General features: G+C 43.3%; 1 protein-coding gene and 1 long non-coding RNA gene across 7 annotated transcripts in view; one reads left to right on the top strand and one right to left on the bottom strand.

Annotated features, from left to right (window-relative positions):
* The window catches only part of Cldn10 (claudin 10), a 103,153-nt gene that overhangs the window by 67,167 nt on the left and 18,920 nt on the right, over positions 1-17,066 (top strand). Inside the window, exon 1 of one of the 6 annotated variants that reach the window (XM_048800746.1) lies at positions 13,687-13,987. The exons of 4 other annotated variants lie outside the window; for them this stretch is intronic. In XM_048800746.1, the coding sequence (XP_048656703.1) occupies positions 13,768-13,987 (220 nt within the window). In that variant the 5' untranslated portion in view covers positions 13,687-13,767. Of the gene's footprint in view, positions 1-13,686; positions 13,988-17,066 lie in introns of those variants that run through there. One more of the 6 variants, XM_015484151.2, reaches the window with a different exon arrangement.
* LOC125616083 lies at positions 4,747-13,620 on the bottom strand. Its single transcript, XR_007346699.1, has 3 exons — positions 12,113-13,620; positions 6,674-6,824; positions 4,747-5,612 (listed from the first exon to the last, which is right to left on the bottom strand). It is a non-coding gene; the product is annotated as an uncharacterized LOC125616083 (long non-coding RNA).

Here is a 17,066-nt window from a genome sequence, read left to right as displayed (position 1 = left end):
TCTTTCTGTAGCTGGCTTGGATTCCAAGGTCAGTCTCTCCATCTAGTGTACCTTCCTGCCCAGTACTTTGCTGGTACGTGGTAACAATGAACACTTGTCCAGGGAAGACACACTATTTTGATTGGCTTCTGGCCCTACAAAGGAAGCCAACTGAGAGCAGAGGATCACTGAAACCTGAGCAGCTAATTGATTAGCAATGGCAGTTATTAACTAGCACCTGAACAACCACATCCTCTTGGGCAATGTCCAATAAACAAGAAGACAGCCTAGATTTATAGTCCTTTTTTATGCATCTGTCTAAAGTCACTTTGAAGAAGATGTGTATACATTTTTGATGGGAACCAACTTGACAGGAAGAACCAAGCATTATTTCCAGCTTTCATTTGGTTACCAATCGGTAATGCATTACCAAATTATTTCTATGAATTACCAGTATGTACTCACTTTCCTTATACGGTTGTGGAGTGCTGTCCTTTGATTCATCCCATTGATTTCACTAGTGACTGGCCAGAACTTCCTTCATCATGCACAAGGTCGGTGTGTGTGTTCAGCTGCAAATTCTCATTTCACAGCTTCTTCCTTTTCTCACCATATAAAGGAATCTCATCTTTTCTAGGGCAGAGTCTGGACCACATTTTTTTTCTGGATTATTGGGACGCATAACTTCTCTTCCCTGTGCCCCCTTATCGCAACTCTAACCCCTTCCCGTCTGTTCCTAGAGGCAATTTTTTAAAATATTCAAATTGTGTCATAATATCAAATTTTGTTATATTTCTAAAACTTTCTTTTGCCCTCCAACAAAAGAAGGTAGATCAATCAACTGCTGAAAGTGGGTGAGGATAGGGCTGGGGATATGGCTCAGTTGGTAGAGTGCTTGCCTACCATGCACAAGGCCCTGGGTTCAATACCATCACACACAAAACAAACAAACAAACAAAAAAAAAACAAGTGGGTGAAGACAGCTGTGTGAAGGTAAAGGGTACAGAGGTGTCAAAACTTCAGGGATGTCTCAAGACAACACAGAAGAAAAAGGCCCAAGCGACACAGTGGTTTGAACCTGTTTTCCTATTCAGGGTCTCTACTGAGGCATGTAGGAATACAGCATTGTTTCAATGCCTCTCCGAAAGATTTACCTCTAAGAACTATCTATCACTGAAATCTAAGAGGATATATATTAATTACAAGAGATTATTTTTAGTTGTTACATGAAAAATATGTATCCTTTAAAAATATCAGCAACATGTTTAAAAAAAAAACAATAAGCAAAAATCATAGCACACACCTGTAATCCCAGCAGCTCAGGAGGAGGAGGCAGGAGGATTGAGAGTTCAAAGCCACCCTCAGCAAGGCGCTAGCAACTCACTGAGACCCTGATTCTAGTAAAATACAAAATAGGGGTAGGGAATGTGGCTCCGTGGTCGAGTGCCCCTGAGTTCAATCCCTGGTATCACCCCCCAAAAAAATGTCTATATATGTGTGTGTGTACACACACACACACACACACACACACGCTAGTGGCTCTGACTGGGAAATGAGAAATGATGTTAATTCTTAAATTCAGGGCCCTTATTGCCTGTAAAAATATGATCAAGCCTGAGTCCATAGTTTGCATAACTGAGATAGCGAGGGAGGTTCTGTTGGGGGGGGGGATATTGTTTTTTTCACTCACACCAACAATACTAACTTACTAGTATGTGAACTTTTTTTTAATAGAACTAAAAGTAATATGAAGTATTTTTCAAGTTTTGAGGTTTTTATGTTCAGCTTTTTCTGACATGTTAGGTTTAATAAAGTTTGCCCACACAATGGGCATAGAAAGTTCCTGGCAGTTGACAAGTGTGTGATTTGAAACACCGGGTGGAATGGCCACGTGGCCTCGTGGCCCAGGACCCACACTGAGAAGTTAGCAGCTGTGCATGCTAAATCTGGCTCTGTCATTAACCTGCCATGGGACCTTCTAAAAATTGCTTAATTCCAACCATGAAAATAAACACAGGCACCAATGCCCTCGAATAGATTTAAAGGAAATCAGGCCATATGCATAAAATGAACCAAACTCATTCTTCCTTCTGCTTTTCCTTCCCGACACTTGGAGCAGAGAGAATTTGCAGTGTCCAGGCTGTAGGTTACTGGGTTTTCTTCTAAGGGACCAAGGTAAGCAAGTGACACAAGTGAGAGAGACTGGGGCAGCTGGGACACAGGGGCAGAACTCAGGCAGACTTGGAGAACCAAAGGGCGAATCTCTGTTTGGGGTGGGAGAAAGAGCCCTCTCTGTGACTCTAACTCTCCTGTCATCTGTGTGTCCACTTTGGCTCTGCATCCGGGCCTCCATTGCTCCGGGTTTTCTTTTCCTTTCTCTCCCCACATCATCTTGTTTTTCCGGTGTTGGTACCAAAGGGGAGGAAGAACCAATTTTCTCCCACTGCATTTTAAACTTTCTCCTCTGTTGTTAAACGAGGCAGAGTTTTTGAGATTTCTTTCACAGCCCACTCATTTTTCTCCAACACTCACTTTTAAGACAGGTAAAAATTTGCCCAAGAAAATGTAGATTAGTAAAAAGGCAATGAAAGGGCAAGATGTCAGGGCCTCTAAATGCCAGCCCAGTGCAACCAAATTTAATGATTGGAAAAAGCCACACTCCCAAGACTGAATTGCCTGTGTGACATTATATATCACCTATGTAAAAAATGGTATTTTGTCTTTGTTACCTTACAACCTGCTGGAGGATATAACAGCCTTTAAATTCTGTTATCTCAGGTATACAAGGATTATTTGATTTAGAATACAAATGCATGTACTTCCAAAGTCAAAGTGATTTTGAAGTATAGTCACAAGGGTGGTTTGTTTTTGGCCAGGTTTGGCCAGGAAAACAAACAAACAAACATATTGCACTGGAAATATGTGTACTGCACTCACTAAATAATGCAGAAAAGTTAGAGGCAAATATCCAAGTCACAGTCATGGCCACAGGGAAAAAAAGGAAAAAAGGTCATGATCAATAAACAGCCACATTCACATTTGCCCAGGATTAGGTAAAGCAAACACCTGTATGTGTGGGGATGTGAAATCCACCCTTCTAAAAAATCTTCTGCCTGGAAACTGAGAGTCATCTGGAAATTCCCAGGTACTGAGGAAGAAAGGGTAGCTCCATGTTGACAGGTGTCACTGAGGAGGAGTATGCTACTGAGAGTTCAGCTTGTTTTTTTTCCTAAATCAATGAAATACAAGTGACTCCAAAGGCAAAATTCATCAGCTATTGGGGAAAAGAGGACAAGAAACAACAGCTTTAATCTGTGAGTGAAGTTACCAAGTAGATTATAGGTAACAAAACAAATAGAAAAACATGCTGCATCATTCTAAATTCATATTGTATGATTCCAAACCATCTGTAGAAAATTCTTCAGTGATAAATACAATATTTATACCTGTGTATACAACGGGACTTAAATGACAAAAAAAGAGTGATGATTTGAGAACTAATTTGATTATCTGAAGTATAAACCAATACAGTCTCATATTCATAACAAGGTTATAATTTAAAAGGATTTATTCTTGTAATAAGATAGATTATTTTTTGAAAAGAACAAAGATTAACAATTACATATATTTTTGAGAATTTATACTTAATGTTCTATTTGATATTTTAAGTACATTTATCCTTTTTGACTAATAAAATTGAATTCAACAATTGTTTATCCAACACCTATATTACTAGTTCTGTAAATAGCCTTGTTCTAATTCACTTGATCCTCTCAGTTACATCTGGAAATTATTAGTTTGTTTTTGGTACTAGGCATTGAACCCAGTGGCTCTACACAACTGAACTATATCCCCAGCCTCTTTTTTACTTTTTGAGACAGGGTCTCCCTAAGTTGCTGAGGTTGGCCTCAAACTTGTGATCCTCCTGCCTCAACCTCCCAAGTCACTGGGATTACAAGTGTGCACCACCATGCCCAGCTTACATTTGGAAATTAACATGAAATAACAGCATATTATTCTTTACATTTCTCCTGAACAGTTATAAACCAGAAACTTGAGGACAAACAGAACATGCTGGTTTGCTTAATTTCATTGGCTGCTTTGATTAACTGTGTCAAAAAATTACAATATAATCTTTCAAAAGAAGCTCTGATTGGAAAAAGCAACACTGCTTAACACAATAGGGTTATATAGGTGGACAGACTGTATGGTGAGGAAGTATTTGACACAGGGTCTATTCCTTTGTCAGAGAGATTAATACGAGAGACATCCTAGAGGTGTGGCACTTGAAATAATCCCAGGCAAAATACGATGCTAACCTTGTTCTCTAGCTCTTTTTATTATTTCTTCGCAAACCCTACATTAAGCATAGAAACAGCTATTGCTTTGAACCAAAAAGAGAGGTGTGTCTAGGCTTTGCCATATCATCGGCATATCAGCTCTATTATGACTTCCTTTCTTTTCATGTTCCGTCATTTTCATGATCTGTCATTTACAGAGATGATTCCACATGAACTTGAACCACAACACCTAGTGAGTTACTTGTATTTTATCAGCATCAATATATCTTTGAGGAGAAATATGATAGCTTTCAACTTTTAGATATTATTCAAATTCATGTTTTTCTTCAGCACTAAACTCAGATTTTTTTTTTTTATTTGTACTGGGGATTGAGCTCAGGGGCACTTGACCACTGATCCACATCCCCAGCCCTATTTTGTATTTTATTTAGAGACAGGATCTCACTGAGTTGCTGAGTGCCTTGCTGTTGCTGAGGCTGGCTTTGAACTCGCAATCCTCCTGCCTCTGCCTCTGCCTCTGCCTCCCGCGGCACTGGGATTACAGGCGCGCGCCACTGTGCCCAGCTCAGATGATTTTTTAATCCACACATTTTTGAAGAATGAGGTATACAAAGTGTTAAGTTAACACAATACCCCAATACATGCTTTATGACTTCATATGCATTAAGAAGTCGCTTTGGATTCCAGTTTCCTCATTTGAAAATGTTGAATTAAATAGTGCTTTCTAACTCTGGTAATTCTAGAACAATAAGATGTTTGTCATATTGATTTTTAAATAATGTCAAACTAAGGGATTTATCTTAGCACAAACTCAAGTACACATAAATGTAGAGGAAAAGCGGCATCTGAACTCTTTTCTTAGGGGAGCTAACCTACGTGGGTGTACTCCGTGGGAGAAGCCAGGCATGGAATGGGCCATGGCCATGTGTGGTCCTTGGCGTGGACACCATACTCCAGTCTCCAAGCTCCAGAAGGCCCTAACCTGTGATTTCTCTCATCTTAATAAAATGCTTTTCACAGCTCCACTTTGCCTTCCAGGTTCCAAACCTCTCTCTCCTCCCTTTGAAGGCTGCCTGTTCTTCCATCTCCTCCTCTCCCTCTCTTGTCAATGAACCTGCTCCCACCCTCTCTACCTGAAGAGCTCTCCCCAAGGCCACCAAGGGCTAGATGGTCTCTTCTTCCTGCAGCTGGCCGTCTCACCAGGGCTGGGCTCCACACCTTCCTCCATAATCCAGTTTCTTCACGTGGCTTCCAGGGTTCTGGCCCTGGGATCTCCCCTGTGGGCGCTATGCCTTCTCCCCCTCTTCTGTTCACGCCTCCTCACCTCCTTGGCTGCGAAATGGAGGAAGAAGTCAGGGCACGGCCCCTGGGCCATCTTGTTTCTGTCTCCACTCAGCCCTGGATCTCACTAGTCTCCCGATGTCACACACCACCCGACCACAGGTGGCCCTCAGAGGTCCCTCTGTGGATCTGCAGATTCAGCTGTCTTCTCGGCGTCTCCTCCTGATTGTCTACTGGAACTCACACCCACAGGTTTCCCACAGAAGTGCTGAGGCCGCCCTATCCCTGCCTCTCTACAGGGTTCCTCATCTCGGTAAAAGACAGCTGCATCCCTCTAGAGTAGAAGCCCAGACCCTGGGGTCTTCCTTGGCTTGTCTCACATGTCACAGTTCCTCAGCAAATCTTGTCAGCTCTGCCCTCAAAATATATCCAAACTGGGCCGTTTTTTAACCACACAGACATCACCAGCTGATAAGCTGCCTCCCCACGCAGCTGGAGGTTTGCAGTAGCCTCCATCCTGCTTCTAGGCTGCCTCCCTCCAGGCTGTCCTCAGAGAAGTGCCCAAACACGTCAGATGTCACGCCCCTTCTCCAGCGTCTTCTCATCACACTCAGAGTACAAGCTGTTATTAGGACTGTGCGAGCTACACAAACCTACACCCCAACACACACCCATGCACACGCGCACACAAGAGACACACATGGACACACAGAGGCACACAGACACATAGGCACATGCACACATGTAGACACGCAGTACATGCAGGAAAACAGACACACACATGGTTAGACATACGAGGCCCATTACCTCTCTGTCCTCTTCTCCTACTCTTTCCTTCAGTCTCTCTGCTGCAGCCACTGACCTCTCCAGTGGCCTCTCCGCTGCTCTTGGGACAAGTTCAATGTGCTCTTCTCTCTGGGAATGTTCTGCCTAAAGCTCTCCACGTGCTCAATGCCCTCATTTCTTCAAGTCTTTACCACAAAGTGATCTTCCCAGAGACGGCTCCCTAGCCACCTAATTAAAATTTTAAAAACACCCCCTTTATATACCTCATAGCCCCCACCAGCTATTTTTCTCTTCAGCACATGTGACCTATGATACCAAATTCTTACCTGTTCCTAGTCTCCCCAGGGGATCATAAGCCTCATTGGGCATGGGCTTCTTCTGTTTTGTTCACCATATTCACAGCGGGTGGAAGGACACCTGGAGCTACAGGCGTGCAACACTGTACTCGGAATTGATTCAATGGTGACTAATACTGTTCTAGAAATGACAGCAAAAGAGAAATGAACTGTAGAGTTGTGTGAGCAAGTGCTCATGGAGGTGAACCCCAACACACACACACACACACACACACACACACTCATGTACATATATACACACACAGACACACTCACTTTACGAGAAATGTTCCAAGTTGGGGGTGGTGGCACAAGCCTACAATCCAAGCAAAATGGGAGGCTGAGGCAGAGGATCCCAAGTTCCAAGCCAGCCTCAGCAATTTAGCAAGATCCTACCTCTCAAAAAAGGAGCTGGGGATGTAGCTCAGTGGTTAAACACCCCTGGTTCAATCCCCTAGTCCAAAAAAAAAAAAAAAAAAAAAGACCAAACCCATGATATAATGGGTCAGCAATTCCTAGGACACTGTTAAACAGAGTATTAGTGAACCGTAATTCCCCTACTGCAAAATCTAAACTCACATGGAAATAAGGAAATTAGGTACCCTGTTCAAATACTTCTGATGATACAAGCAATCTGATGAAAACTAAGGGTAAATCAAGTTATTTAAAATTGTTTTAATTCATTTTTGGTGTGTTCTTACACCCAGTAGATGTGGATGGAACACATCTGCTTAGGATGGCCACTTACCTGAAAGATGCCAATATCAATGTTTATTAGATGAAAGTAAGGGAAGATCTACATTTTGAAGGAAAAGTCAATGATTTGTTTATGGTATGTTTTTATAAGACCATGTATTTTTGATCCTGAAAGAATTAATTTTTAATTTCCTATGAAGTGAGCCACGTGGTACACCTGGGACTCCTGAGTAGTTTGGAACAAGCATTGCTCCAGTTCCACTGAGGGGCAGGGACAGGTGAAAGTCTCTCCATTTGGTGAGAGGCAATACCTGTGTGGCTTACTACCCCTTCCTAAAAATGCGGAAGAGTGAGGGCTGTAAGAGGTCTCTCCTCTTTTCCTACTGTCTTTCATCCACCTCTGACTTCCCACCTCTTTATCCATTATTTCTTAGCCGTTTTTCTCTCCTTACATTTCTTTTTTTTTTTTTAATTTTTTATTGTGGGTTGTTCAAAACATTACAAATTTCTTGACATACCATATTCCACACTTTGATTCAAGTGGGTTATGAACTTCTCCTTACATTTCTGTTAGCACTTGTCTGGTACTTGTATGTCTATCCACTACTCTTGGGACAAGAGCACCACCACCTCACCTTCTTTCATAAATAGACTGAACTTCCTTGCTTTAGCATGTTTTTAATTTTTCTAAAAAGTAAAAATAAGCCAGTTAGTTACAGTAGGGCACGCCTATAATCTCAGTGGCTTGGGAGGCTGAGGCAGGAGGATTGCTCGACCTTTTGAATTCAGCTTCTTTCCTCACTCCGCCTCTCATCCTTAGGCACCCCTGCCCCGTCCCACCTGCCTTCCTGGCCTAGTCTCCCTGCTCCTGCCTCCACTCCCTCTGCTCTCACCCTTGGCAGCAACCTCTCCTTTGTTAGCACTCTACTGAACACTTTCTGCCTTTTTATTTGAATATCTGCAGCACAGTTCATCCATATTTACTTACTGCAAGTGGGTCTAACTCCGATCAATACCACTTTTATGGAAAATGGAATTTTAAAGCTTTAAAAAGACCCAGGGAAGTGAAAAGCATGAGTCAACTGAATGACATCCGTTGTTTACTGAGCATCCACCACATTCCAAACCTTTACATGCCTTGCCTCTAATCCTCACAACAGCTTTAAAGGAGCTATTTTCATTCCTGCTTTATAGTTGAAGAAGTGATGTTGACCAAGTTAGGTGGACTGCACCAATCGATACAGAGCTAGGATTTTCTCTTATGCCCATTGTCTGTCCCCTCTCCACCACCTCACCTTCTTTCATAAACAGTCTGAACTTCTTTGCTTTAGCATGTTTCTAATTTTACTAAAAAGTGAAAATAAGCCAGTTAGTTACAGTAGGGCATGCCTATAATCTCAATGGCTTGGGAGGCTGAGGCAAGAGGATTGCAAGGTTGAGGCCAGCCTTAGCAATTTAGTGAAGCCCTAAGCAAGTTAGTGAGACCCTGTCACAAAATAAAATATTAAAAAGGGTGGGGTGGTGACACATGCCTGGACGCTAAGGCAGGAGGATCTTGAGTTCAAAGCCAGCCTCAGTAACCTAGTGAGGCCCTAACTCAGCAAGACCCTCTCTCTAAATAAAATATAAAAAAGGTTGGGGATGTGGCTCAGTGGTTAAGTGACCCTGGGTTCAATCACCAGTATCAAGGGAAAAAAAAGTGAAAATAAGACTACATGTACAAACCTTTCAAACATTTTCTCCACGTACCCCTATCGATACACCCTCTTCTAACATAGCCAAGGAGGGAGACAGTGGATAGAAAATAAGGCAGTGAGGACCTAGAGGGAAATGCTTGCTCCTCTCCCTGGTGCTTGTCTGCTAGATTAAGTTTATTAGGAATCGAAAGACAGTTAGGAGGAACTGTCTAGGGGCTCAGGAGGAACCCTCCAGGGGTCAGGAGGAACCTAGATGATCTTAAGTTAGCTCAGAACTGAGAGTGAGTGTGTTTCAAATGAATGTAGGAAAGCAGATCCACACGGTAAGTGGCATCAACTTGTAATGGGCCCGTGGAAACATTCCAACACAGGACAGTCTCAGAGGTTGACAAATGACGAAATAAGGCAACTGCTTATTTATAATTTGCAAAAAAAAAGTGTATAAACATATACATTTATATATAAACAATGATAAGAGTGTTTATTTCCTAACTACTAATATCAGTCTGAAGTTTTCATACTAAGAAGATTATAAATATCATAGAACCCATGTACAGAATACAGAAACTAAGAGTGTTATGGGAAAATGGAAAGAAGAAGAACACAGATATGCTCTTTTGATATCTTAGTGTTGGTCTTAATGTCTTCTTCACCTTGGTGGAACAATCTTTGGCTCCTGGGCAGTTGTTGTTTTTAGTTAATACAGTAATTACCAGGACTTCAGTTCCTTCCCACCTGATTAGCAGCACCCCACCTCGCTGGAATCTAGGAAGGAGCTAATGTATACTGAAACCAAATTTGATGCTTAGAAAATCCTTGAGCTGTTGAAACGCACACCTGTGCTGTTTGGCAGGCGAACCAAATCTCAAGTAAAGAATTTCTGCAAATCTCCTGTTCAGTTGGCTAAACTGGTTTTCATTCCTATTGAACAACTCTGGAGGGTGGGGGGATTCCTCTATTTTTCCTTAACAATCACAATCATGCCAGAGAAATAACCTCCAATTCTGAGGTCTCAAAAGTGGAAAGCATAATATGTTTCATGGCATTATGTTATCATCAGGTAAAAATTTCTAATTTATGGATCAATTAGTTTTTCACAGTGAAAAAAAATCTGCAGCTATTTGTAAAGATCAAGTTATAGTTAAGATACTCCTTTGATTAATTTAGAGAAAGCAGCTTTCTCAATCTGTTCACTTTTATATAGAAATTAAGAATAATCTGTTATGGATAGTTATATAAAATTTTCAGTGAGCTCAATCCTAAAGAAAACAAGGAAGTATTTATCAGTTGAAAGGTACTTTCTGTAAATCAGTTTGCAGATTAACTGCAAAGGTTATTTGGGACCGTATAATCTTAAGGTGAAACAAGCCATTTATACATTAGTTCTTTTAAAAAAAACTTTTCTATTTGGTCTATTTTGTTTTCAGAACATTCTTATGTTGGATTATGTGGTTTGAAAATGGCAAGATATAAGACATTTTAAAATAAATGTTTGATTCATTACATGATATTCTTTAAGTATTAAAGAAAGTTAACATTTTTCATTCTTTGGTCAGGCACATATGGGCTCTAAAATGTAACTTTTACTGTAAATACGCAGTACATTTTAGAGAAGAAAAAGAAAAAAGAGTTTACATTGTTTAACCTCATAAAAAGGACAATAGATTAAGGAAAAATTAATCATGCCCACAGGCATGACAACCCCAGTCTGTTTTAGCTGGCAAAGGAACTAATAGTATTGCCATCCAGGTCTTAATTTATGGGTTGCTTGTGTATTTATAACCTCTTTTAAACTGAAATTGTGTGTTACAATCTCTGCAGTAATAGAATATTTTTTAAAGTTTTCATCAAAGATTAATATTTATTCTTTCCATAATGCACATCATTCTTTATGCTAAGTTAACTGTTTTTATACATGTATATATATAAACCTCAATCAGTCAGAGCTGTAGCTCTTAGCCTGGCTCTGCATTGGCAGCTCTAAGAACACCTTACCAGGCTTCCCCAGAGATTCTGGCATTCTTGGTGTGGTGATTCCACAGGGTGGTGAGGTGTTAGGATTCTTTCTTGGAGTTCCAGGTTATAATTCAAAATTTGTTTCCTCTGGAAGCTATGTTGCAGTGATGGCCTGAGCTTATGGATTTTTAAAAATGCAATGGGTAGAACTACATTAGATAGTAGCTTTTTGGAGTCTGGTCTAAAACACCAAACCAATCGTCACAGTTCTTTCTTTTAAACAATGTGGCTTTGAACTTATCGAGGCCCTCAGCAATTTAGTGAGATCCTGGTCTCAAAATAAAAAATAAAAAACAGGGTGGATGTGCTTCAGTGGTTGAACACCATGGGTTCAATCCCTGGTACCAAATAAAAACAAGAACAAAAAAACCAATGTGGCTTTGGATCCAAACAGTGGAATTTATAAGCAACCAGTTATAAACTGCCTGAGTCCTAAAGGTCACAATACTCAACTTTTTTTTTCCCAATCAAAAGTAAGCCAGGTTCTTGTCTGTAAAAACAAGAAATCATTAACAAATTTAGTGAGTACCTACCAAGAGCAAGATATAGCAAACAAAGAGACCGTTAAACAAAGCCAAAAAATGTGGTACAAACTTTGTGCCATGTTTAATTTTAGGCAACTCCACATGGAATGTGCCAGCTAATGATTTATGTTTTCTAAATAGCAAATTGGATCGGAAATAGATGGTTCAGAAAGAAATATGGCACTGAAGTAACAGTGGAAATGTGCCAGGGGGCAGGAAACTAAAGCACTTTATGGCAAATCACACAAAAGAAGAGAAGACATTTGCTCCTTAAAGGTGACTGGTTTGAATGTCTGGGAAGATGATAAGGAAATGGTTAGGAAGGTGCTTCCCAAACTTTGTTTCTAAATTAACCCACTAGTGAACCCAAAGCAACTCATTGGGACAAACTGAGACCAAGAGCAGAACCATAGAGAAACTGCCTCCCACCAAGCAAACCATCTCCACCCTGGTCACATTCACACAGCCAGGAGACTGATCAAGCACACACCACCTACCTGTTGCCACAGCTGCATGAGTAGACCTCACTTGCGTTGCCTCAGAGCTCAGATTGTGGCATTTGGGTCAAAGTTAAGGAGAGAAAGATTTGGGCTCAATATAAAGGAAAGTTTTCTAAAAGTGCTGTCAAAACAAAACAGAATGAAAGCCTTGCATGTGCTAAACACTTGGTGGAGCAAGGGCTGGAAATTATTCTAAAAATGGGATAATTGTATTGAGTGGAGCATGTCCCAGTGGTCACTCACGGTCCTTCCAAACCAAAGTCTTGGTGATTGTATCCCAGTCACCTAGTCACCTTAATTTCATTCTGCATCCATTTGATTTAAAAGGGGAGGGGGCACAGACAAAAAAGGGGGGGGAGTTAAATTCTTCACAATGAACCAAAGTATCCCTGCATAAAGATTGCGAAAACAGAGCGTTAGGAACGAGTTTCTTGAAGCAGACTGATTTATAGGTTTTGGACCTTTGGTTACTTTTGGTAAGAAGTGAATCTTAAAAGGTCATACCAAGAACTGCGAGAACTTTAAGTGGACAAATAATAACGCATAATAAAGCAAGTGTCTTTGTTCTTTGATTTATGCCCAGATTCGTGACCTCATGGGCTGGAAGTACACCCTGATCTTTATGTTTGCCTTAAGACAGCAGTGAAGGAATGAAGGAATGAAGGAGTGTAGTTTTCGATTAGGCGCCAAAGTTGGTGGTTGGAAAAAGCCAAACAAGATACAGAGCAAAGGGACTGCACTGTGACAGTCACCTCTTCAGAGAACTGACCACGCTGGGAGCAGGAAGGGGGATCAGGGCATGACTTCGGTGCACGTCTAGGAAGAGTGCTTGCGTTAGCAGGGGTCGCCAGCACTGCGGCTGCTGGCTGCAATATTTCATATCAAGATTGAAGCCAAGCTCCCCGGAGTCCGTGCTATCCATCTGCTGCCACCGTGAATTTAGGCTTGAGCCCCGCAAGCACTTCTTTACGATGACTTTCCGCATACCACCGGACCCAAAAAGAACAGCAGAAATTTCAAGGCAGGGCCAGAGCCGGCACCGTGATCCCTCCTTGATGAGCCAAACCGGGTGACCCAAACAAGCGTGGCCCGCAGACATTTAGAGTTCAGCAAACCGAGGCTGCATTACCTTACCGTGTCCTTTCAGAGCACTCAGAAGGCTTTTTGCCCTGCTTTTACACAGTGCTCAGGAAGCCAGGCTATTTCCCCGCAAAAAGTGGCAGGGTGGATGGAGGTGACGGGGCGGGGCGGGGCGGGGCGGCCAGCAGGTTGTCCACATCTGGCTGCCAGTCTTTTCTCTGCACAGCTCTAATGACAGGGCCGTTTTCCGCAGCACCCCGGGCCGGAGATTCAGGGACGCGGGCGCACAAACCAGCCTTCCTCCCGACAGCGGGCGGCGGGCCAGTTAGCTGAAGAAAACCCAGGGGAAGCGCCCAGGGATCCCTCTGCTCCCCAGCCGACGCGCCCTCGCGATCGACCTACCGGGGCAGCCGGGCGGGGCCGCGCGCGCCCCCTAGCGCCGGGTCGGTGCGGAAGCGGCGGGTGGGGGCGGAGGCAGCGTCTGGAGGCGGAGTCGCAAGGCCCGGCCCGCGGGGGTCGCGGCTCGGAGTGGGAGTGCGAGAGCCGGCGCGAGCGCGGCTGCATCCTGCGGCATGGCGAGCACCGCCTCGGAGATCATCGCCTTCATGGTCTCCATCTCCGGCTGGGTCCTGGTGTCCTCCACGCTGCCCACCGACTACTGGAAGGTGTCCACCATCGACGGCACGGTTATCACCACCGCCACCTATTGGGCCAACCTGTGGAAGACGTGCGTGACCGACTCCACGGGCGTCTCCAACTGCAAGGACTTCCCCTCCATGCTGGCGCTGGACGGTCTGCATCCCTCGCCCCTGGCCGCGCTCCTCGCTGGCCAACCTCCGGGCGCGCTCTTGGCCCCACCGCCCTGAGTGGAGACCCGGCCCGCTCTGCCCCGAGGGTCTGAGGGAGCGGGGAGGATCAGCTGCCCCCGGGTGTCCGTCCCGTGGGGGCGCCTTCTGAGCCCGGGACCGCAGACAGGCTCTGATGGGGTGACTCAGGCGTCAGGGTGGCGGAACGTTTTTGGTCCGAAGAGTTGAGGACACGGAAAGTCCCTGCGTCTCCCCCGGAAAGTTAGGGCAAGGAATTCACAGGGTTTGTTCCTCTTCCCCACAAAAAGCTGGCTTCTGATTAAAATGGTATCACTAAAAGGCGAGAATGCCTGACCAGAGCCCCCTTTGGCTGTTTCGTTGGTTCTCTTAAAAGTAAGCACGGTGGGGAAAAAGGAACATATTGCAGGTTCTTCTTGTTTCCCTTAAAGTCGCTTCTACAAACTTCTCTGCATAGGCCTTAACACTTCCAAGTTCTGGGAAGATAAATAGCCCGTGCCTATGCCCCGATGAAGCGCCAGGAGAGGGTGGGCAGTGCTGGGAACCAAGTGCCGCATCCCAGCCTCCGTGTGTGCGTCGCGATCTTCCTTGCGTTCTCTCTGAGCGAACGTTCGCCCACGTTGGTTTGGGTAACCAGGCTGTGTACTGTATTGCATTGTACCACACAGGTAGATCGACACAGAAAACCTTTTCTGTTTAGCCTCCAGAGAGCAGTTGATGTCTCGCTGATACAATGCTCAAGTTCGGACTCCTTTCTTCCAGGGTTTTGCAGCAAGTGACTTCATGGCTCCTGGCAGAAACTGTCATTTGTGTTATTTCCAGATTTGAGGCTTTTTCCTTTATTACCATGCTTGCAGTTTTTATTTGCATAGCTGGGTAAATAAAAGAAGATTCGATTCCCCTGAGACAGTGCTTGCAATGAAAAGCAAATTGTTGCTCAACCCAGTATTTGATGGAACCTGGTATAAGAGAATACGTGTCTGGTTTTAGAAGGGTGGTACCGGGTCTGTCCTGTTGTGTAAAATAAGTAGCCAGAACACTGTTTATGCCCTAGCATTGCTGTTGAATTTCCTGTGCTTTGCAGAGCACACATCCAGGTAGATGAACAGGCGGGCTCTTGTTTCTGTGGTTTATGCAGGCAACCGTAGGATTGACAGTTACTGTCCAGGGAGCATTCTTCTATTTGTAATTCTATTGTGGTCCAAGATAGCAGACCAAAGAGGTATGCTTCCTTGTATGGGACAGTTGGGGAACAATGGAGAGACAGAGAGAAGCAAAATGCATTGAAGATTATTAACTGCAGAATGGTAGAGTTTTCCCTTATATGTCTATGTGAGGAGCAGTGGTTCCCTGATTTGGGGCAGGTGGGGTGGTGAGGAGGAGGGAGGGCATAGTGCCTTATCATCAGGTCCTAGAGGTGGTTGGGAGTGGAGCAGATGAGTGATACTCATATGCCACCTGACCTGCAAATGACTTTCCTGTGTGCTCATGTGAGTACAAAATGACTTTAAAAGAGTAAATGATATGTTCTGCAGTGTTTTAAAATTTATAATATATCTTCCCAAGATGGAAATGACACTTTTTAACTGCTGCATAGTATTCATTAGTCTGGGTAAACTGATTTATTTAACCATTTGTCCATTGTGGACCTTGGACTCTTTCCAACTTTACTGAAATTCATTATCTTCACCTCTTTGTGTGCATATGCATTTCTGTAGATTATCCCACTGAGCAGGGGTGTTGCCAAGCAGTAGGCCATGCATTTTGATATTCAGTTTATTCTGCCAAATCTCCTTCCACTAATGAGAGAGAAAAGCTGCTTCTCCACATTCTCACCATTGACTTTTTCCTCCAGTGTTATGAGTGACAGCTCTGATCACCCTATCATTTTAATTAGTATTTCCCCAATTCCCAGTGATTTTGACCATCTTATCATGTATTGTTTTTCTCTTTCTCTCTGAATTACCTGCTCAGATCTTACACCTTGGTTTTGTTGTTTCTTCTTGATTGAGGTGATTTGTCACTCCTTGATTCCATATGCATGTTGCAACCTCAGACGATTGCTTGTCTTTTTTTTTTTTTCTTTTCTTTTCTTTTTTGCAGTTCTGGGGATTGAACCCAGGGTCTTGTGCATTCTAGGCAAGGGCTTCCGCTGAGCCACATCCCCACTCCCATTGCTTATCTTTTTACTGTTTGATGTCCTAACTAACAGAACTTAGAAATTTTTAACAAGATCACATTTATCTCTTCCTTGACCCTGCCTTCTGTGGCTTAAGTGGGCATTTCCTACTGCAAAATGATAATTGTGCTTTTCTGTGTCTCCCAGGAGGATTAAGTCACATTTTCACATGCAGGGGGTTGATTTCCCCCACCTGGAAGTAGGACTTTCCAGAGCAGGGGCCCTCTGCTTGTGAACTTGCTGCCTTGTCCTCCCAGGACAGGCACATCTGTTGGATGCTGGTCCTGACATTGCCTTTGAAGTGGCAGGAGAAAGACACCAAATTTGGGCTACAGTGGCCACAGGACTGAGAAGCCCAGTCTGCTCCTTAAACCAGGCATGAACTTTTGGTGGAAAAGAACCTAAGAAGGAAGAGAGAAAGCTTGTGTCTCTCCCTCTTCCTGTGCTAGACGGAAGAACAAGCCTCTTGGGCAGATGATGGGATCATTATCTGAATTTCCTATCTGAGGTCAAAGCTCTGATTTCCCACCCTCAGGAGGTATCATTACTGCTCCAGTTTTGCGTATAAGGAAAATGAGGCCTAGTGAAGCTAAATGTCTAGATTGAATGTTATGCCATGTTAAGCATCCAGTTCTCATTTCTGCTTAGAATCGATCTTGGTATTATGGAAGGGATGACTGATGAATTTCTCGCTACTCATCAGACACTTTGCTCCTATTATTCATCCTTTGTAGTGAACACTGCTATCCCTATTTACAGATGAGAAAACAGAGAGATTAGTAGTATAATCAAAGACATTCCACAGGTAAATAGAAGCACCGGACCTGAAGTTCAAAGTTACTGTCTTCCGCCATTCATTTGTCTTTCA

The sequence above is a fragment of the Marmota marmota genome, unplaced genomic scaffold (assembly GCF_001458135.2).
Source record: "Marmota marmota marmota unplaced genomic scaffold, marMar, whole genome shotgun sequence".
Lineage (NCBI taxonomy): Eukaryota > Metazoa > Chordata > Mammalia > Rodentia > Sciuridae > Marmota > Marmota marmota.
This window is presented reverse-complemented; position numbering and strand designations above follow the sequence as displayed.